Below are 21,885 nucleotides of genomic sequence, written 5' to 3' on the forward strand. Positions count from 1 at the left end.
TTCATCAAAATAACAAGAAAAATATCTCCACCATTCCTCCCTCAATGACTGACACCATTTCTTAATGACTCAAGACCCCCAGCATCTGACCACCTTGCTGACACAGTCAAAACATCTGTGGTAAAACTGATCCAGTGTGTTATTTTCTGCAGAAAGATATGGAGATTGGATGACGTAATTTTTTGATCAGAACTATTTCCTGTTCAAAGACCAGGCTGAGCTTCTGAACTGATCAGGTCCTATTGATCCCAAATAAGTGGGAGGGACTAAATATGCATTCCAAACAAAGGCTCAGGTCTCAGGAGGTTAAGCAGAAATGTTCTCTTTTGATTGATTAATTAACTTAATTAATGATTCTCCTCAGATTTCATGAACAAACTTCCTGATTATGGATGAAATTATACATTTGTTGATGAAAAGAATTCTGAATTTTTTTTTTTTTCTTTTTTTGAATCCAGGACTCTCATCCTTTTCCAAGTGGACACAGTGAGTTGAAACACATTTCTGATTCACACCTTAATCAAACCTTAACTAAGTAATTATTTCTGTATGTTTATATTCAGTCATGTGTTGCTCATTAGTGTTGTTTGGGTGATTTTCAGAGCGAGGCAGTTCTTCCAAAAGCTCGAGCAGCCACCAGCCCAAAGCCTGCGACGACCAGCCCACGTGAGTGCTTCATCCTTTCCTTTCATCTTAAGCCTGTGTTTATAGTTTTCCAAGTATTGAGTCAGACAACAGGGATCAGGAAACTAATTCAAATATTCACGATGAGCTAGGCCAGTAACCAGACATGCATGTAAAGCCTCAGAAAGTTATTTAGAAAAGATAAATGGTAACAATAAAAAGACAGGTGAATAGAATATCTTTCCTGTTTCTCAGTATGCTTGAAGATGACCTGAAGCTGAGCAGCAGTGAGGATAGTGATGGGGAACAGGACTCTGCCAAGAACCCCTCAAGAAACCCATCAGCAAGGTAAAACTCAAAGAAATGTGTAACCTTGAGTTTAATTTTTAGGCCACTGCAGTTCTATTGTGTTGTGTGCTCTTTATCTTGAAAGATATGATGGACAGGTCATGTGACTTTATGGTGGTTATTGTCAATGTCAACCACACATAATGTTCTGTCATAAACCAAAAGATGCTGTTTCAGTGTCTGTGAAAAGAAGAAGTCAAAACTGAAAAAACAAGACTGTGTTTCTGAAGGACGGCTGGATTAAGTGTTATGTCAAAGTCAAGTTCACATTTATTTATCACACATACAAAAATACATCCATAATCTATGGTGAAATGTTAACAGTATCTGTCCTTTCAAGGAAGTATTCTATTATCAACTTAAATACTGTTTTTGCTCTGCTGCAGCTTGATATTTAGGATCTTATGGACTTTCTTTGAAAAAAAAACACAGCAGAGAATGTCAGAATTACATTCAAATCATAGAATTTAAGCTGTGATCATTAGCTCTATTTAATGCTTAAGGATACTCCTTTGGTATAGGGTGATGGCCAAAAATTTTAAGGATATTAACCCTTTTTGGGGCAAGGAACCATTTATGGTCACTTCAGTCAATTTCCATCTTGGCCTCAATGTCATGGAAAGTGACATCACAGCATCTGACTAATCACTAGTAGCCCAGGTCATCTCAATCTTCCTGTTTCCTCCAGAAATTGAAAAATGCAGTCTTATGTACCTTTTGGTCCCAAACAAATGGCCCTAAAATCACAACTAACCATAATAAGTTGATGAAACTTACACATCGTAAAGTTGTACAGTAGTGCTTAATGTCATGATAGGTTTTGGTTGTTAAGGATTTCTAAAAATGACTGCAATTTTAGTGTGAAAAATGGAGGAACCATATTTGATCATATGCCTGCCTAGGGGTGTAAATGGTGTCTATATTAAGACATTTGGCCAACTCATCGATAGATCATACTAAGGGTATTTTCTTGACAAATAATTAATTACTATGAAGGATAATAGTACTCTGTTGTGAAGTTCAGTGTTGCCACACGTTTATTAAAAAAAATAATGAGTGATCCAGTTTTATGTTACTCATTTATAGAAAATTTCAAGATATAAATAGTAAAATGGGTGTGATTTTTGGTCAGTTTTATAACCTTTACAGTTTTATTGTACTTATTTAATTTATGTTAGTTTTTCTTTTTTACTGTGTCTTATTTCAGCTTAAATTAATTGATATTTTTTATGTTTTGTGGTGGATTTATATGGAAAAAAGTAGTATAGATTGAAAATATACATGATTTTTGACATTTTTACAACAGTTTAACCATTTCATTTAACTTAAATGGTGTAAATAAGTTTTTATTTTTATCATGGACCTTGTCACAGCTGAAAGTCACTTATTTATTAATATTTGTAATTCTTATAGGTTTCTTTTTGGAATTAAAGATGAATCATATTGTACCTAGATTACTTATACAGTATTCTGAAGTTAGTCATATCGTGCCTCGAATAGAGGTCAGAATCTGAAGGCACCCTCACCATGTCTTTTAAAATAAATATTTTGTAGTGAAATAACTTTTCAATGTGCAAGTAAATACTCATAAGACTCTGTGTTTATTTTCTATCATTGACATATTAACCCCTTAAAGCCTGTTGTATCACATTTGTTACATACTTTTATGATACCTCTATCTGATCAATACGATCAGTGAATTACTAAAAAACTTTGAATACAATCTGATAAATGATAAAAATGCCCTCAAGTGGATTATCAGTTAGAAAAAACACCTAATGTATCAAATGAGATACAAAAACATATATGTTAAGCTTTATGTAAATTTGGATTTTTTGGATTTCAGTGGAAAGTGAAGTAAACATTTCTGTCCCAAAAAATGAGAATTTTCTGGCTATAATTTGTGTTTTCGGGCTTTAATGGGTTAATATGTATACACTTAATGTTTTTTTTGTTTGTTTGTTTTTTTTTTTCACATAAATGGGTAAAGAACCATATGAAACTTTTCACGATAATTGTGAAAAAAAAAAAAATTAAATGACAAAAGTAAAAGGTATCTGGATGTCCATCAATAATATTCTAGGGCTTAAATTTTGTATTTCCAAGTATTTTATTGAGTGCCCTATAAAGGGTTAAACACTTGCTTGATGACATGGAGTGAATAGATTTGTTTTCAGCTTTTATACTGAAAAGTTTACGGGAAATATGACAAAAGGGTTTCAACCCAGGATACGTTGAAACTGTTTTTAATTATCTTTTAATGAGTGACAAACACAACTAAGAGTGGGCTGTACATATTTTTGTAAAAGACTGTTTTTATCTCCCCCATTACAACAACAACAGCGAAGGAGCCGAGCAATCCAGGGACGACTCGAGCAGCCACAGCGGCTCAGAGACCAGCTCAGGCTCAGACAGCGAGAGTGAAAGCAGCACGACAGACAGCGAAGGCAATGAGCACCCACGGCCCGCCTCTCCTGAAGTAATGACTCAGCAATAACTTTGTCAAACACTGTATTGTTACTTATTAAAAATGAGTAATTTATCAACTCTAAACTTCAGTAAAAGTAACCGGTCATAGCCTTGTCCACCTTTTAGTTTGGTCAAAAGTACTGATTATTCTCCTGACCAGAGTATCATGTATTTATATTTTGTCTTTTTGGCCAGCTGCTTACTTTATTTTTTTATTTTTTGTTTTTTTATTCAAAAGCAGTTTTTTAAAAACTCACTGTTCTTGTGCTTCCCTTCAGCCTGAACAGCCAATGGCCAACAAGTGGCAGCTGGACAACTGGTTCAAGAAGGCGAAGCAGTTCTCCCCAGCCTCTCCGGTGGACAACAATGTCCCAACAAAGTGTAAGAAGGAAGGCAGAGATAGCAGCTCAGGACGCGGCTACAGCAGCCAGGGGGGGAGTTCAAAAGACTCTACAACGCCCACGCCAAGCAGGGACCTACGAGCGGCGCAGAAAGGTGCCGAGGGTGGCCGAGGCAGGCAAAAATCCCCCGCTCAGAGCGAGGGTGGCACGAATGCACGAAGGAGTGTCGGTAAGAAACAACCTAAAAAGTCTGAAAAGCCTCCAGTGGTAGAGGAACCCAAAGGAGGTCTGAGGGTGGAGAGTGAGCCAGCTCCTGAGATCCCTCCTCATCGGCCCAAAGCTCCTACTAAAGGTTCTCGAAAGCCAACCATCAAAAAGGAGCCTAAATCCTCTCCAAGGCCAACTGCACCTGCTGTCACCACCACTGCAGACAAACGCAAGGCTAAGGCACCCACTAAGACTTCCCAGAAGTCTCGGGAGTTTCTTGACACGGACCCTTCATCATCGGACTCTGAGGGAAATGACAGCATACCATCCTCGTCACAGACGCCCAAATACACAGAGAGCATTAGGACACCTGTGTGTGTGTTTTCTCCGATGGAGGAGAAGGAGCTGCTGTCTCCTCTCAGTGATCCAGAGGAGCGATACCCTGCGAGGCAGCCTCAGCAGCAGGTTCTTCTTGTGAAGATAGGTGAGTGGAAACAGCTCAGAACAAGAGAGGTGGTATGATACATTATCTCACTGTAGTCTGTGCTCTCAATTTGCTCTTGTCTAGCTGGAGTGCACACTCCTGAAGCTTTTCTTTACTTTGGACAAAGTTAAACCTTCCCTTCCCTTTCCTCCCTCTTTCCTGTAGATCTCAGCTTGTTGTCTAGGATCCCGGGGCGGCCCTACAAGGAACCTGTGGAGATAAAAGTGGAGAGGGATGATTCTTTAGACCGGGACAGCAAAGACTTCAGCAAGCAGAGCTCTGAAAAGAGTTCTAGTAAGGCAAAGAGGAAACACAAGGTATGAGACAACAAAAGTAGACTTAATTCCTGTTGTATTCATTCCATTCATGTAGATTACTTTAAAAGAGAAGTTAATGGAGAGCTTAATGTGTTTTCAGTGCTCTTTTCTTTTAACAGAAATTTTTTAGTGATAATCCAAACCCTTTGCTGTAATATTCAGTGCGTCTGCACCCTAAATGAACTTCTCGGATGTTTTGTTTTGATCATGGGATTATGCGATTGTTCTATTTGTGCATGCCCTCCAACAGGATCCCATTACTCCTAAAATAACCTCAAACAGAGTCCCATAAAAGAGAGAAAATACCTTTGAGCTTAGGAACAATTGATTAAATTCTGGTTGAGACCCAAAATGAGAAATTCTGTAGCTTATTTTTTTAATCGGAGCTGGGAAAGTACCTGAGAAAAAGACTGTGATTTTTTATGATGAAACAGAGTTAAAAAAAGCATTAACAGACAGTTGTACTGCATCTCCTCAAGGAAGCTTTTGTGCTTTTGTCTTCAAATCCCTTCCTCTTTAAAACAAAATGTGTCGTTCCCTTAACCTTAGTGGGCCTGTGCTTTTTATCTTTACTGATGTTTTGTTGTCTTTTTTTGTAATTCTTTTAGAACGATGAAGAAGGAACTAAGCCAGAGAGCAAGCGGTGCAAGCTGGAGGAGAAGTCCCTGTCTCATCACAAAAACAGCAGTAAAGAGTGCGTGTTCTTTTCTTTTCTCCCCTGATTATCATTCTGAGTAAACCTTCAGCACACCAGGAACACTTGGCACACTTGGTATGACAGTAGTACTTAATTTGGTTACAGGCAAATGAACACTTGCCAGATGTCTTTTTCTCTATTCGTACAATTCACAAAAGACAGCCCATAAACTCTAATGAGCACTATAAAAGCTTAGTGACGCTGTTTGTTTATTACCTCGCAGCCTCTCCAAGCTGCACCTGTTAACCTTTTATTCTAATGAGGACTCTGCTGTGCTCTCAGAGTAGAAATCCTTCAACTGTTAACAATTAGTCCTTGAAATCAATGTTGAACCACTTCAAATTAGTCAAAATTTCAATAAACGAATAGTTTGTGCGCGTCACAATATACCTTTTCACTCATGCACATTACTCCAAGAAATTTCCCAAAAGTCTTTTCCTACATCCCCTTGCAGAATTTCCCAAGAAGTTGAGGTGAGCTAATATGTGAGGAGTTCACCTTGCAATGGGTGGATCTTCACACATTGCACATATTGAAGGGCCATATTGTTCATTTTTCCCTATGTTTAGCGGGACTTATACACCAAATTCTAATAATTTAACTAATACAGCACCCTTTAAAAACAGATGTTTACAAAGTGCTTTAACAGACATAGCAGAGGTATGAACTCAGGGATTAATAAAATAAACAACAATATACCACGCAGAGAAGGCCTAGAAAATCATACACAGTCAGAACAAACTGAAGCACAAAGTCTACAAAATTAACACAATTGAAAGGAGTTGAAAGGTAGTTTAAATAGTAAATGATGAAAATATCCAGGAAAGGCTATATGATATGATAATAACAAAAAAATATATGGACACATATACATACATACGTATACGTATGATGGCGACACTGATTAATCTGTGATCTGAGTGAACCACTGATTTCAGCATCCTGTCAATCATCTTGTCAATCTTGGTGAGGCGCACCTGCCTCTAATAGAAGACTTTAACTTCTGTGATCACGGCACAATAATTATTCAGAATCTTATAGTCTACAAAACGACCTCAGATATAATTGGCCAGTGCTGTGTAACTTACGAGCGTATACTAGACAGCGTGCAGCATTTATGCTGTCTAGTGCATTTTATGCAGCATTCAAAGTCCACAGCTCAGGCTTTTTTACGCCAGGAGACATGACTGTCTCGTCCTCTGCTCTCTAATAGACCCTAGCACTTATGTGTGCATTTTAATGAGATGATAAAGAGACTTCACACGATGTATTTGTGGAGTGGTGGATTGAATAAGCAGCTGGAGTAGGCTGTGATGGAGGGCAGCACTCTTGCACCACTTCAATAAAAATCCTGCATCTTTGTGCTAAGTTGAAAATGTGTTGGCAGTAAGTTAATTTGAGTGTTAAGGCTGTGAAACAGTCAGAAAAGTGCTGTTTTTGTGACTTTGCCCAGTACTGCATGCTCCTCTCACTTTCCTGTCTTTGGTCACTCTCATCTATAACATTCACTTGGCCACATGCTCCCGCCGTTTTTTTACTCCCTTCATGCCCCCTACCTCTTACCTGGGTGGGCACTAACTACCACAATCAACGAACTGACTTGAAAGTGTCAGCCCTACCATTGACACAACAACCCTGTGAAGAATTTGACTATTTTCTCAGCATTTTCTCCACTTTAGAATAGTTGGATAAGTGCCTGTTTAGTTGAATAGGGAAACATCACTTATAAGCAATATTCGTACCACGCTGCAATGCTGCATATGGACTTTGGCTACTCTCATCTTATGAAGAAATGACGTAGACATAGCATCGATATAAAGGCAAAACTATCACCCTAGCTCCATCCATCATCTTGTTTTAATCATTATACCTTAGTTTCTTCTTTTATCAGCATGTCTTGCTCCCCATCCAACCCGGGAAGTCTCCTTCAAGAGATATGTTTTCAATGGCAACTCAGTAAAAATTCAGTAGCGAGCAATCTTAAGTTTTTAGAAATATTCAGGAGTCTATAAGTGAAAAGGAGCTAATGATGATTTATATCCCTCCAGGTCTAAGAGGTCATTGGAGAAGAAAGAGGAGCCAGTCCCCTCTCCCTCCATGTCAGGTCTTCAGCGGACACCAAAAGCAGAGCATCCAAGCAGAAAGCGAACAGTCAGCCAGTCCTCCACATCTCTGTCCAGTGGGACGGGAAGTGGAAAGGAGGGAAGCCACAGCACCAAGGGCAACTCCACCTCCAAGCACCGAAAAGGAGAGGACAAGGGACGCAGCACACGAGACAGCAAGGTTAGTGGAAGTAAACTTATCACTGTGTGTCTTGAAAGCTTTGTTCACACTTGGAAGAGCTCAGTGTTTCATCATGTTTACTGAGTATTCCCAAAGGACTTTAAGCTATCTCTCAGAGCTCTTCATATGTATGCCTTTATTGAACCCCTAAACCAGCTAATCATTGAACCAAATACCAATCTATATACAGCAGAGAACATTTCTACCTCCACGTACCCTCAATCTCACCTTTTCCTCCATATCATTATTCACTTCAAACACCTTTCCCCCTTTTTTTATTTCCCTGCAACTTTATTCCCTCTCGCTCGCTGTCTCTGCAGGAGAAATCCTCAAAGGGATGTGATAACCAGCTGGCCGTGCCGCCACTCTCCACTGACGGTTCCAAGTCTCAGAGATCCAAGCTGGTGTTTGAGGACAGGTAAGAGGAGCTCTTTCCACTGTGGATAACCCCCAGCAGGGTACAGCAGAAAGAACTGCAGAGGGGATCTAGGGTTGCCTTTGATGCATAAAGCCGTCAGAGGCTGAGGAGGTCATGAATAGATGTGCCTGCATGCAGGAGAGATGACGTTAATTTCCATGTTAAAAGGCTCTCAGTCAGGAAGCTCTATTTTTATGCAGCAGTAGATTGCTTGAAGTTTTTGTCTTTTGTGTCAGGCTTTATCTTTATTTTAAAAACAAGGAAACTCAGAGAAAGTTTTTTGATCGTTTTTGATTTGAAACAATGTTGTGAAAAGCCATCTCTTAAATTACTGTTTTATTTAACCTGTATATTTTTGTTTCAGGGTGCATTCAGCAGATCACTACTTACAAGAGGCCAAGAAACTAAAACACAATGCAGATGCACTGGTAAGAGCTTTTGAATATTTGCATGTGGAATCGAGATGCCATGGTATCAGTTGCTGCATGCAAAGCAGAGAGGAGAGGATTGCTTAACGCCTAGACCTCAGAGTAAAACAACTTCCTGGTGGTTAGATTAATGCTTGATGTCAGAACAAAGGACCTATTTTGGAGCTGGTTTACACTGTGTCTGAAATACATGCTATAAAACAGATTTTACTGTGTTGGTTGGGATTTTACTGAAACAAGTTTTTTTTTAAATTCCCTAAACTTTGAACATGCTGTTTAAAAACCCTCCCCAAAACATTTCTGCTGTACCTGAGTAAGTGAAAGATGGCCTGCTGACCATGTTTACCTGTATGTGTCATATCGGTCACCAAATTTAGGCTTGTTAAATCCATGCCAAGTTACTAAAACATTGGTCAGCTGCTGGGTGTAAACTTTTAATTACCCAAAGATGTTTAGAAATACAACATAATACAAAGGTTGCAGCTGCTGGTCTCCTTAAATTTAAACAAATGTTAAACTAAGGGAATTGTGTTATGGAGAATTTTATTTTAGTAATGTTGTTGTACAATATGATCTTTTTAGGAATGTAAACCTCTTTTCTTTAAACAGAATTACCTTTTTAGGTCATGATAACAATGTGACTTGGCACATTAAACTAAACCATTTGAAAAGTAATGTCAGATTCCATGATGCCAAAAATGTAGAAGAAACTGAGACAATTTTAGTGGGAAAATGGTTAGATGATTGCAAAATTATTTAAAAAAAAATGGGTAACAAGTGGCAAAAATGGATTGTGGTTTTAAAAAAAAGCAGCAAAAACTTGTCTTTAAGTGTAAGAGAGGGTGTGAAATGGGTTGAAAGTGGCATCGAACTGGCAAAATGGGTTGAAAGTTGCAAAAAGGGGAAAAATGGGCTCACTTTTGCAACAATGGGGAAATAGTGGCAGTAGGTTTGAAGTGGCAAAAATTGCAAATATGGGCTAAAACTGGTAAAACAAACATGGTGAAAATTGGTTAAAGTTGCCAAAAAGTGTTTTTTAAGCGGAAAAATGGGTAGAAAAAGTGGTGAAAAGTGTTAAGACAGTTTCAGCATCGTACTTTTCAGCTCCATGATAAAGTAACTGTTAGTCCTGATGCTAGCACTAATGCATTGACATCATATATAAATTAAAACGAGGTGCACCCTTTCACTGGTTTTTCAGGGGCCCAACCAACTCTGTGTCTTGGTCAATCGATCATTCCTTATTTGTACAGAGCCAGTTTATAACCAGTGTAATCTCAAGACAATTATATAGAGTGCAGGTTAGACCTGTTACATGATTTACAAAGAAGAACCCAACATTAATCCACCATGAGCTCATCACTAAACAACATTTGGCAGAGTTTCAATAGGCAGAAAAAAACTACCATTTTACAGGCATAAACCTCCAGCAGAACCAGACTAACGTCAAACAGTCATCTGCTGACGCTGTGTTTGTGTTGAAAAGGAATAGAGGAAAGAGTTTAGGGAGGAAAGAGGGAAATGGAGAAGAGAGAATGGGATGATGCAGAAAAGAAGAAAATAATTAGGGTTGAAGGCATACATTTTTTAACAATGACTGTTTTTCTAAAGATACCAGGGAAAACAATAAGTTAGGTTAAGAAAGGTATGAGAAAAAAATCATAAATATATTGATTTATTTTAGATTAAGAAAACATGAGAAATAAATTACTTGCAGGAAAAAAGAACGGAATGAATTAAGAAAAATAAGTGTTTTGTCATAAAGGAATATTTTACATTTTCTCAGTATGGACCCACTTTTCATGTTCTTCAGTGTTACTGGATGGCAGTTCATCTGCCAATCCATTTGGATACACATTTAGTAATTACTGAAAATAGAGTTGCTGTAAGCCCCAGGTGTTTGGTCTGTGACATGGCCTTAGCAAAGGATAGATGCATGCAAACAGACTTTTACTCTCATGTGATGGACGTGTTTTTAATTTGTCTCTCTCTGTCTCCTCTTTTACAGTTGGACCGTTTTGATAAGGCGGTTTACTACCTGGATGCTGTGGTGTCTTTCGTTGAGTGTGGGAATGCTCTGGAAAAGAGCGCCCAAGAGTCCAAGTCTCCTTTCCCTATGTATGCAGAAACTGTGGAACTTATCAAGTAAGGATGAAAATCCAGACCAGTTTCACAGAGTTGAGCTGTTATGTGTACAATGAGCTTGCCTTATGTTGAATGTTGTACAAGTCTGAAAAAGATCTATGATGAACTTAAAGCTCGAGTATGTAGCATTCAATGAGAACCGTGTAGAATCAACTCTACTCCCCCCTCCCTTCCTGTTCTTCACCGTGTTTGGGCTCCGTAGCTCCGCCCCTCTTCTCACATACCTACTTGCGAATGTGCACCGCTTTTCCACTGAAATCAATGGGCAAATTACAGGTTAGACAATACTTCGTCTCAGAATGAACAAATTCTACATAGGAACACCGTTGGTAACTCCACCATTGTATCAACTTCTCACTGAGCTGAGACCCAAGCGCACCAACTACAGCGGGCAACAGGAACGCTCCCTCCGTCCTGAGCTGTTATTGGCTGCGAGTACTAGCCTCCTCATTGGCTGGAGCATCGCCCCTTTCTGGTTTTCCTCAAGTGAGAGTGCAGCATGAGGAGGCGATGCAGAAGTGTGTTATTCTGTTAGATGGCTTTAATAACAGGACCCTGACGGGTTGTGTTGTTTTTGTGGGCATACTACACTAAAAATAAATCGCTAACTACAGCTGTAATGGGTGTTTTCTTTAAAAGACTTCACATTTTGTTCTTTTTCAGATACACTATGAAGTTAAAAAGCTACATGGCTCCAGATGCTACGTCAGCAGACAAGAGGCTAGCAGTGCTTTGGTAAGTCAGTTTATTGACATCTCATAATGGATCCATCTCATGCTCAGCAGTGGTCATGTCTTAAACCTCCAAATCATGTTGTGAATTCAAGCAGTCTACACACTTCTGATCATTTATTTCATGGCAAGTTTTAAATCAATCAACGTGTTTCTCTTTCCAGCCTTCGATGCCAGTCTCTCCTCTACTTGCGGTTATTTAAGCTGAGGAAAGATAGTGCACTAAAATACTCCAAAACACTCACTGAACACTTAAAGGTACACATATTTCCTTGAATCTGAAATCATATTGTGCCTGGCAAATCTTCTAGAGCACATTCCTTGTATGTTGTTTGTCTGTGAATGTATAACCTGCTTCCTGCCTGTGTACATAATGTTCTTCCTCTCTCTTTTTGCTTCAATAGAATTCCCTTAGTAACACCCAGGCTCCCTCTCCTGGAATGGGAAAGTAAGTCATGGCCTCCTTTTGATGTGTGAGGGTTTGAAGTAAAGGAAATGAGTAAATGGTGTTGGCATTCACAAAAATAAAGCAATATACTGGGCTATCTATCTCGAAGTTTAAGAGCTTGACCCATGATACAAAAAAAGTGCAGAGAACTTCTTAAATAATTTTTGGTTTTTGCTTACACACTTTCAGATTCTTCAGTTTATCTGATTTGAGAATACTCTGAAGCTGCCATTTCTTACTGGGTGGCAATTAAACTATACAGAAATGTTTTAACATTTTTTTGCAGTTATTGCTTAGGATATTTCACAGCCAAAATCTTACATCTTAGATTTGTCAACCAGTAGAAGCTCTCCTAATCAGTCTGTTGTCTGTCTCCGAATGCAGCAAGGCAGCAGGTATGCCCTCTCCAGTGTCTCCTAAGCTGTCACCGGGCACAGCCGGTGGCTACTCAACAGTGAGCAGCAGTAGCAGCGCCAGTTCTTCTGTAACTATACCTCAGCGTATCCATCAAATGGCTGCCAGTTATGTCCAGGTCACTTCCAACTTCTTGTATGCCACTGAGGTCTGGGACCAGGCAGAGCAGCTTTCAAAGGAGCAGAAAGGTAAACTAGAGTTGCTTTATGTTTCATTATTGCTCCATTAAAAAACATTTTTCTGCACTGTTTTTAGTCTTTAACCTCTTGACACCCTGCATGCACACATGAGGGCATTACATTCGGGCTTTCCTGCTGCACAGTAATAATGTCCTCCATTATAATTTTTGAGATAATTGTCCAGGGTGTCAGAAGAGAATTTGCTTGTAGGTATTTTCATAGATATTTTTGGCATATGTTTGTGTCTTTTGCAGAGTTTCATCTGAAGTTTTGGGGTAAATTTGCTTTGTATTTTTTTCTTGCATTTTTATGGGAATTCGAGGAAACTTTTAAAGATGTTTGGGGGAATTTGTAAATTTTCAGGTATTTTCAGGAAAAATTGGGGAATTTATCTGTACATTTTTGGGAATTGATTGGGAATTTTGGGGAGAGTTTGCTTCTAGATTTTGAAAGAATTGTCATGGAAATTTTAGGGAATTTGTTTGGATGTTTAGGGCAGTTTTCATGGAATTTAGTAAAGTTTTGTAAAGTTCTTGGAATTTAATAAGAAATTTGAGGAGGAGTTTGCGTAAGAGGAATTTGCTTTGAAAGTTTCAGCAATTTATATGAAATTTTAAGGAAAAATTGTCTTGGGATGTTGAGGCTTTATGATGAGGACTTTCACTGAAAAATTTAGGGGATATTTGTAGATTTTTTTGGGAAACTTTTTATGTGATGTGTAAGAATTTCTGTTGAATTAAAAAAAAGAAATTTAATCGAAATTTTATGGAATTTTCTTGTTTTTTTTTTTAAAGGAATCTTACAAGAAATTCTGAAATTTCTGTGGAAATTTTGCTCATACTTGGCCTCAACCACTTCTTGTGGTCCAAATAAAATAAGAAAAATGAGACTATTGACCGACTGGCCGACTCATAGACAAAATATCTGTTCCAAAACCGATTCAGTACTGTATTTTTTGTAGAAATAGGACCTTTGTGGGCATCACTTTTGCCAAAAAATGTTCAGATGACGCTGAGCTTTACAAAGTCATCAGGACCTACTCATCCTAAACAAGTGGGAGAAACTAAAAATGCATTAGAAACAAAAGCTCTGGTCTCAGGAGGTTAAAGACAAAGCGGAGTACGTGTGCATTTAAGAGCGAGTTACAGATGTTTTCAAAGGTTACTTATCCTGGTCTCATGAGAGCAATATCAGTGGACTGCCTTAAGGGTCGGTCTTAAATTTTTGTACCAATGTCCACTTTAAATAAAGAAGAACCAATAAGATCTTTTATGGTCAAAGTCAAGGTCACTCCTGTCTCAACATCCGTCCCAGTTTCGAGATGGGGATCTTGCAGGAACACCTAGAGGGGACTTTATTGTATCTGGCTTATTTTTATTTTTTTTTATGTCCAAGAGAACAACTACATCTGCAGTCGATTAGGGGACTGCATGCCTGTTACTGTCTTTTGGTATTATATCCTTCCTGTCCTTTCTTTGTTCCTTTTATAGGTTCTTACTTTTTTTATTAAGAGTAACTCATTCTTTCAAATATGTCAGTTTACAACTATATCTTCCACCTCCTCATTGAGCTACATTCAGCTGTCATGACACAGAACAATCTAGAAACTTCAACTTAATTGCTTGGCAGAGTATAAAAAATAAAGGCAGTTTTTTATACTTTTAGGAATGTCCTTCTAGGGTTTTAGGGTAAATGTAAAACCAAGGCCATGCCAATAGCACATCTCATTTTAGGGTTTTTTTTTCTGATTGACCCTCTGCTTAATGGTAAAAGTGAAAGAAAGAAAGAAAATAAATGGAACAATGAAGTGCTAATGAACATACCTCTGTTTTGAGAAAGCAGTACAGATGTATTGTTTAAAATGCAGTCACAACAATATCTTGCTAATCCGACCTTCACTGTTTAATAAACTGATGCTGAGCGTTTGTGTTTCCAGAGTTCTTCTCGGAGCTGGACAAGGTGATGGGTCCCCTCATCTTCAACACCAGCAGCATGACAGAACTGGTGCGTTACACACGGCAGGGCCTCCACTGGTTGCGCCTGGACGCTAAGCTAAATCCCTAGCGAGGACTGGCTCTCTGCACGCTGCTTCCACAGCCACACCTCAGCCTCCTGTGTTCAGCTACGTGTGCTCAGAGACACACAAGCACGCTCGCAGACATAAAAGTACTGTACTCACCTGCATACAAAGTCCACAGACAGACACACATGTGATGGACCTCTCAGACATATCTCCAACACTGTGTCCATTTCCTACACCAGCTTGCCAAAAACACTGAGCAACTTTGAGCATCTCACACCGTCGACTGCTCCACACAGGGAGAAGCATCCGAACTGCAGCACAGGAACAAAAATGGCCACGCTTCATTTATCGGCATTATAAAGTGTTTTTATTGATTCAGCATGGAAGCACTGGGGGAATATGTATATGCGTACAAATTGGGTTTGTTTTTTAGGCTACTTTGGTTTTTCTATCGTTCTGTTTGACTTTGTTTCACCAAAGTACCTCCCATGAACACCAAAGGTGCTTTAAAATGAAGGTTTCTCTTTATCATTTTTGTGCCTTGTATGTGAGCTACAGGAAAACAAACAGCCACCCCTCATTTCTGAGTACATCTTTTTTTTCCTCTTGCTTTAAGTCATTTAATATATTTTTTGACATATAGCAGGTCTGAAAGCTGGCATCAATCATGTTTTTAGTGCAGTCTTTCAGTTCTAAGTTGGGTCCTTTCCAAGCATTTGACATTAAGGAGTAGATATGGTGTTGGCTGCAGATAAAATAACCATCTATACTTATCTTTCCTTCAGAGTCTCCTGGTGCATGAGCTTGGAGCATGGCCACAAGATTTAAGGACTCTAGGAAAGGGCTACTGTGCACAGCAGAAAATAAACCCTCGTATACACTTATTATAAATGTATTGATCAGTGTTTAAGTTTTTAATTTAATAATCCAGGATCATGAACTACTTTTAGCCCAGTTGGAAAACCTGATGTTGGTCTTGTTTGATGTAAGGAGTAGCATGGCCTCCAGGGGCCACTATTGGGGGCTTTTAGACTCCTGGCCTTAATAAAATTCATCATGTAAATGTTCTCTCTAAGAGATTTTCTGTCTTCGAAGCTCCTGATTAAACGCCTCCTCCTTTGAATTGATTTTATGCATGTAGCTACATTGTTCATTGTGAAATTTCCTCAAAGATAAGTCACTTCCAGACAGTGTTATTCTTCTTTTGATCCCCTTGTTTGCTCAGAGTGTATTTTTGTAATGATCAGCAGGGAGTGTCTAAGGTGTTGAAATCATTTCCACAGATATGATGCAGTTACTGACAATGCAGTTTATAGAAACTGGGCCTGAGTAGGGGGGAGGGAGCAGAGGTGGGGGCAGCTCATTTGGCAGAGGAAAAGTACAATTTGTCTGATGGGAAAAAGTTCAGTGATGCAGCTTAGCAGTGTTGCATTTATAGAACAAAGAGTTTTAAATATATTATTATATATTTCAAAGGTAGAGTATAATGGCCAATATAGATTTTATTTATATACCAAGCAGTTTTTTTTTGTCTTTGGCCCAAACAGAAGTATAACTTTTCAAATGCATACTTTTAAAGCAGGGTTAAACATGGGTTTTAAGATGCTAAGTATTTGTATATGTAATTGTTCTTATTTAAATTTGTAATCTTAATTATGCTTGTATTACGAGACAGTGGGTAAGAAATGCCTCAGCTAGTGGTTGTAAATGTGGTACTACAGGAAAGGTAAAACGTAGCAGAGTAACACCCTCTGCCAAGATTTGAACATTTCTGTCAGATGTTTAAATTATGAGTCATTGTCAAGGGAAATAAGCATGACTGGTTTTAGTTAAGACTCTAACATTGCCACTTCTTTTAGAGAGATGATTGGGTGTTTGGTTAACATAAAGGATGGTCATTTTTCCCCCTCACACTCCTTTATAAAACATGCTGGAATAATGTAAGCCTGGGCCAAACAGTATCCAAATACACTACTGGTTAATAAATGAGAGAACAGTAAGAAAGTGCCAGAAGCTGGAGATGTATGAAAGCACTTTTCCTTTATTTTCATACACAATTTGGTCTCCCCTCTAAATTTGCACCTCATCTTGCACCTGTTCACATCCAAAAAACATGTAAATCCTACTCTTTGGCCCAGGTTTGACTATTTTTTCTTTCTTTTGTAATTCACCAACCTTCACTGGCTCCCTGGCCTTTATTGTAGGAGGGGATACTGTTATTTCCTCTTGCACTTGTTAAAGAGAAAGTCAGAGGAGGTATTATTTTTAATCTATGCAGGATTTTTACAAATAAAAAGAAAAAATGAGAAAGACAAGGAGTGTGTTCTGTGTGGGGAAAAAAACTAGGCTTGGGATTTTCCCCTTTTTTGCCTCAGTGAGAAACCTGTTAAACTCAAGTGTCCAATGCCTTTAGCTTTTACAATTTTTTGTGTACCAGTTTAGTATATATATGTATATAGATCTGTTTTTATAACCAAACACAGATGGCTTGAGCCATTTTGTACTTAAAGCTGGAGGCCACTTTTCTCATAGGAATTCCTCTTTGGGTTTTGCCAGCCCAGTTAATGTCTTCATACACTGGTACACTTTGTAAGTACAGGTCTGCGCCTTGTGTTCCCTACACTTTCTTGTAGTCTAATGTACAAAATTTGCGTTGAAATAATTTTTAACAGTTTGCTACTCACACTTATTTATTTTTCTGCCCCCTTGCTTAATATTTTTTTTTCTATTTTTACCATTTTAAGGAGAAACCTTTTATGAAATAGGAAGATGTAAATGTATAGGGGTTGTTCATGATGAGATTTCATTGTAAGTAGTAATTAATATTAATTCTAACTTGAACGAATCCAGGGTAAGATGACTTCTTTTTCTTTTCTTTTCTGACATTCAGTAGGAAGATGTTAACACTTGCATGTTTCTATTTAAATACAAATGTATAAATTGTAAATATAACATTTCTTTAAGGGTGAATTTCTACTACAGGTTGACATTTTTATTGAAATTTAAAAATGCTGTAAATACATTTTGTGAGATACTTTATGCACATTTTTTTCTCTGTGGGCTTTTGTGTTTTCTTCTTCTTCTTCTTCCAAGCTGTTACAGATGACATGCCAGTCTCTTAACACTGTATATCAGATTGATTTCTCTGACTTTTTTTCTAACTGTGCTTGTAAACTTCGTCTTCTGCTTTACTGTCTTTCAGTATCATGGTCGCCACATAATCATAATGTCTCTAGATCCAAGTGCGAATATTTTGTCTTCTCTGTATTTGATATGGAGGCGTGTACTTTTCATGAAATGTATATTGTGGATCTCATGGGATGGATGGATTGTGTACTCAGTCTGTTGTGTAAAATCACGTCTGTTGTTTCCTCATGAGAAAGATGTATTTACTATTTGTCCCTTTTGAACAATTGGTCCAACATGTCTTTTGAAACAGAGGTATTTCTCTACAGGTCAGAACAGTTGTAGCAGTTTATACAGTATGTTGTATAACATCTTTTTTCTAAAAGTCGTCTCTAAAGTGAGACCAGCAGCATACACTATGTACAATAGTCTAAATTGGAATAGTTTTAAAAGAACTGATGATAGAGATACTATATATGATGGATGCAATATGAAAAAAGGTACTCATGAGTTTGATCTACAAACTTAGGTTATGTAATTTAAAAGCATTCTTGTGAAGTGAGTATTAATTGTGACTAATGAGAGTCTGTCCTAAATATTCTTTGTATTTTGCCGTATTGAGAATAAAATATATATGGATATGTTTAAAGAAGTGTCTCTTATTTATCCCCTTATTGGACGGGGAACCATATATGATCACTAAAGTCGACTTTATTTGTGGCTCCCCCCTATCTCTGTGATACCGTAGAACCAGAATGATTTTTCTCAGCCAAAGTCATGGAAAGTGACATCACACAGTCCAACCAATCAGCAGTGGCCCAAAGTGTCTCAAACTTCCTGTTTCTCAAGGAAATGCAGTCTTACATCTCTTTGGCCCTAAGATCATAACTAACTATGATAAGTTGTTGAAACTCACATCAAAAAGGTGAATAGTAGAGCTAATTGTCATGATTAGCATGAAAAATTGAGGAGCAAAAACACATTTAAGGATGTAAAATATTTTCTCTATTAAGACATATGGCCAACTCATCTAGGAACTATAGTAAGGGTATTTTCTTGACACATAATAATTATATAGTATGATAAGACAATAGTGTTGATTGATGTTGTCACAGGTTGTGTGAAAAAAGTGTGATCCAGTGGTAAATTTAACTGAATTATAGAATTTTTGAGTTATAAATAGTATAAGCCCAATTTTGTTCAGTTTTTTACCCTTAAACACTTTAATCATACTTATGGGGTTTGTTAGCTACAGTTTTTACATTGAGCCTTATTTCTGCTTAAATTTATTCAGACATTTGATTTTGTGATTTTTTTTAATATTATTATTTTATTTTATTTTATTTTTATTTTACATTTTCTGGTCAAATTACAAAGAAAAATTAATTGTATAAAGAGTGAAATATATTTGATTTTAGTCAATTTTACAACAGTATAAATATATATATTAGTTCTTAATTTTATTGTCAGCCTCATCAGTGATAAAATTACTTAGTCTTTCAATGTTTGGGATTTTTTAGGTTCCCTGTTGGAATTATAAGATTCAAATATATTCAAACCTTTATTTATTCTTGAAAGGACATTGAAGTTTCCCTCATTTCCAATGTTGTCGAGATTACAAGCACATTAGAACAAGCAAGACAAAACAACAGTCAAATACAATCAGTTAAAATCAGTAGAAATCAATCAAAACAGAATGACTAGAAACCAAGGTCCTAAACTCTGCAAAACTCTGGGACTTCAATCTTTAGAGTGTGTTGCAGGGTGTTTCATGATCTTGGGGCATCAAAGAAAATGCAGTTTTACCAAGTTCAGCGCAAGCTCGAGGAACTTTAAGAACTAACCAATCAGCAGATTGGCATGTGAGTGCTTGAACTTCCCTCCAACAAGCGTGAGATGTAAGGGGGCCTTAAGAATGTATAAAAAACAATGTCTGTTGGGCCTCTTCATCAGCCTCATATAGGACACAATGATGAGTGCTGTATCCGTCACCAGTTATAAATCTAAGGGCGAAGTGATAGACAGTGTCCAAGGGCCTGAGTGTTTAAGCAAGACAATGAAAAAGTAGATTTATTTCTGTACAGGAAACCAATTTTCTGCCGCACCCTGGGAGCCAGAGTTCTCATGGAACTTAAAAAGAAAAGTCCTCATCAAGCCGCATACCAAGATATTAATACTCTGTGTTTCTCTCGATTTCTGAGCCATTTATAGTAATTTGTGCAAATTATCATAATCAAGTTTTCTGGCTTTGAGTTGCTGCAAGTTTTTTAAATTTAATTGTATAGAGTCTGCCATACAATACAGAATAGTACCATCTGCATATAGATGGGCACGACAACCATTCAAAGAAAAATCTGTTTCATTTCTATACAGGGTGAAGAGCAGAGGACCCAGTAAGTGAAAAGTTTGACCACCAAATTAACAAAAATTGAAAAGAACAGAAAACATTGGGCAACTTCTGCGTATAAAAGCACACATTTTTCTTAGTTGATAGCAGGGCATACTGGAAAATTCGTACTTCAAAAAAACAACAAATAAATTAGTATAGTATAAGAACCAGAGTAAAAACAGATATAATAGAAAACTAGCTCTTTCTGTTGTCTGTGATAACTGAACAATAACCTTAAACATAACCCCTGTGGCCTTATTCTTCAGCAACTTTCGTTTTCTCAACAGTGTTGTGCAAACAAACAAAACAAACTGGTTGTACCATCTGTTTCACCTCTTATAAGGCGGTGCTGTTAAGGTACAAGAAAAAATGTAATTGTAGCATTTTCTTCCCTTTTGTTCCTTTCACTCAATCACCTAAACACATCTACAATAAAAGCAGGAAACAGACATGAAAAATACACTAAACAAAGAAAAAAATAAATAAAACTTTGCTAAAATTAACAGAAAACTGTATTTATGGGAATTTTCCAGCTGAGACCTCTTTTCTTACTGTATTTTATTTTATTCTTATGTTTTAAAACAACTTAAACAGCAGCTAACAACCAACAGACCTCTGCTGAAGTTGGTTCTCAGTGAATAAATTGCCACCTAGTGGTGATGAGTTGCTATTACCACTGCTGCCATGATCCTAGTTATATCAGCCTTGTCATATCTGAGTCATCATCACAAACCATACATTTTTTGTTTCTAGTTTTCTTACTGCATCTTTGATAGAAAAAAATGTAATAAAAAGCAGTAAATTAACAAAAACACAGAAGAGTTAGAAACATTGATTTAAGTCTTGAAATCAGATATTTTTTTAAATATTTGGAAGCCTGGATTGTGATCTAGGAAATAGAGAAAGTAGTAGCCTTAGATTTACCTTATTGGCTTAAAAACCATTAAACTGTTTTAAAGACCATGGCTATGTGGTTGGACCAAAGACAGTATAAATTTAGGCTACCATATTGTTTGCAGTGGTAAATAATTTGGATCCTTATGTAATTACTTTCAGAAGGATTTGTTCATGTGTGTTAGATCTTTCCCATTTCATCGGTCCATTTATATTTCTTTCCAAATTACCCTACTTTGTCAATATACAGGTGCATCTCAATAAATTAGAATATTATGCTAATTTATTTCAATAGCTCAATTTAAGAAGTGAAACTTGCGTGTTTTATTAATATATTACACTCATTTTTAAAGTCTTTATTTTAATTTGGGTAATTTAGGCTTTCAGTCAATGAAAACACAGAATTCAGTATCTCAAATAATTAGAATATTACATAAGACCATTAAAAAATGATTTTTTATTACAGAAATATTGGCCTTATGAAAATTATGCTTATTAATATGCACTTAATACTTGGTTGGGGCTCCTTTTGCATGAATTATTACATCAATTTAGTGTCGCATGTGATCAGCCTGTGGCACTGCGGATGTGTTATGATGCCCGGGTTACTTTGATAGTACCTTTCGCCCATTTGTGTTTTTGGATCTGGGGTCCCTTATCTTCCAATTGACAATACTACAGAGATTCTCTATTGGGTTAAGGTCTGGTGAACCAAGCATAGGAATATCATGGTCATTGAACCAGCTTTTGGTACGTTTGGCAGTGCGGGCAGGTGCAAGTCCTGCTAGAAAATGAATCAAAATCCCCATAAAACTTGTCAGCAGAAGGAAGCATGAAATGCTCTAAAATGTCCTGGTAAACGGCTGTATTGGTTTTGGACTTCAGAAAACACAGTGGACCAACACCAGGAGATGACATGG

The 21,885-nt window shown here is 37.5% G+C and overlaps 1 protein-coding gene across 2 annotated transcripts in view; it reads left to right on the top strand.

Annotated features, from left to right (window-relative positions):
* The window catches only part of aff4 (AF4/FMR2 family, member 4), a 51,589-nt gene extending 33,258 nt beyond the window's left edge, over positions 1-18,331 (top strand). For both annotated transcript variants that reach the window (XM_041800829.1, XM_041800828.1), the window contains exons 6-21: positions 459-486; positions 603-666; positions 880-972; positions 3,316-3,451; positions 3,720-4,473; positions 4,639-4,790; positions 5,399-5,484; positions 7,536-7,770; positions 8,091-8,188; positions 8,553-8,616; positions 10,625-10,761; positions 11,425-11,496; positions 11,657-11,750; positions 11,897-11,940; positions 12,325-12,542; positions 14,470-18,331. In XM_041800829.1, coding sequence (XP_041656763.1) covers positions 459-486; positions 603-666; positions 880-972; positions 3,316-3,451; positions 3,720-4,473; positions 4,639-4,790; positions 5,399-5,484; positions 7,536-7,770; positions 8,091-8,188; positions 8,553-8,616; positions 10,625-10,761; positions 11,425-11,496; positions 11,657-11,750; positions 11,897-11,940; positions 12,325-12,542; positions 14,470-14,597 — 2,403 coding nt within the window. In that variant the 3' untranslated portion in view covers positions 14,598-18,331. The remainder of the gene's footprint in view (positions 1-458; positions 487-602; positions 667-879; positions 973-3,315; positions 3,452-3,719; positions 4,474-4,638; positions 4,791-5,398; positions 5,485-7,535; positions 7,771-8,090; positions 8,189-8,552; positions 8,617-10,624; positions 10,762-11,424; positions 11,497-11,656; positions 11,751-11,896; positions 11,941-12,324; positions 12,543-14,469) is intronic.
* The last annotated feature ends 3,554 nt before the right edge of the window (positions 18,332-21,885 follow it).

The sequence above is a fragment of the Cheilinus undulatus genome, linkage group 12, assembly GCF_018320785.1.
Source record: "Cheilinus undulatus linkage group 12, ASM1832078v1, whole genome shotgun sequence".
In the NCBI taxonomy this organism is placed as follows: Eukaryota; Metazoa; Chordata; class Actinopteri; order Labriformes; family Labridae; genus Cheilinus; species Cheilinus undulatus.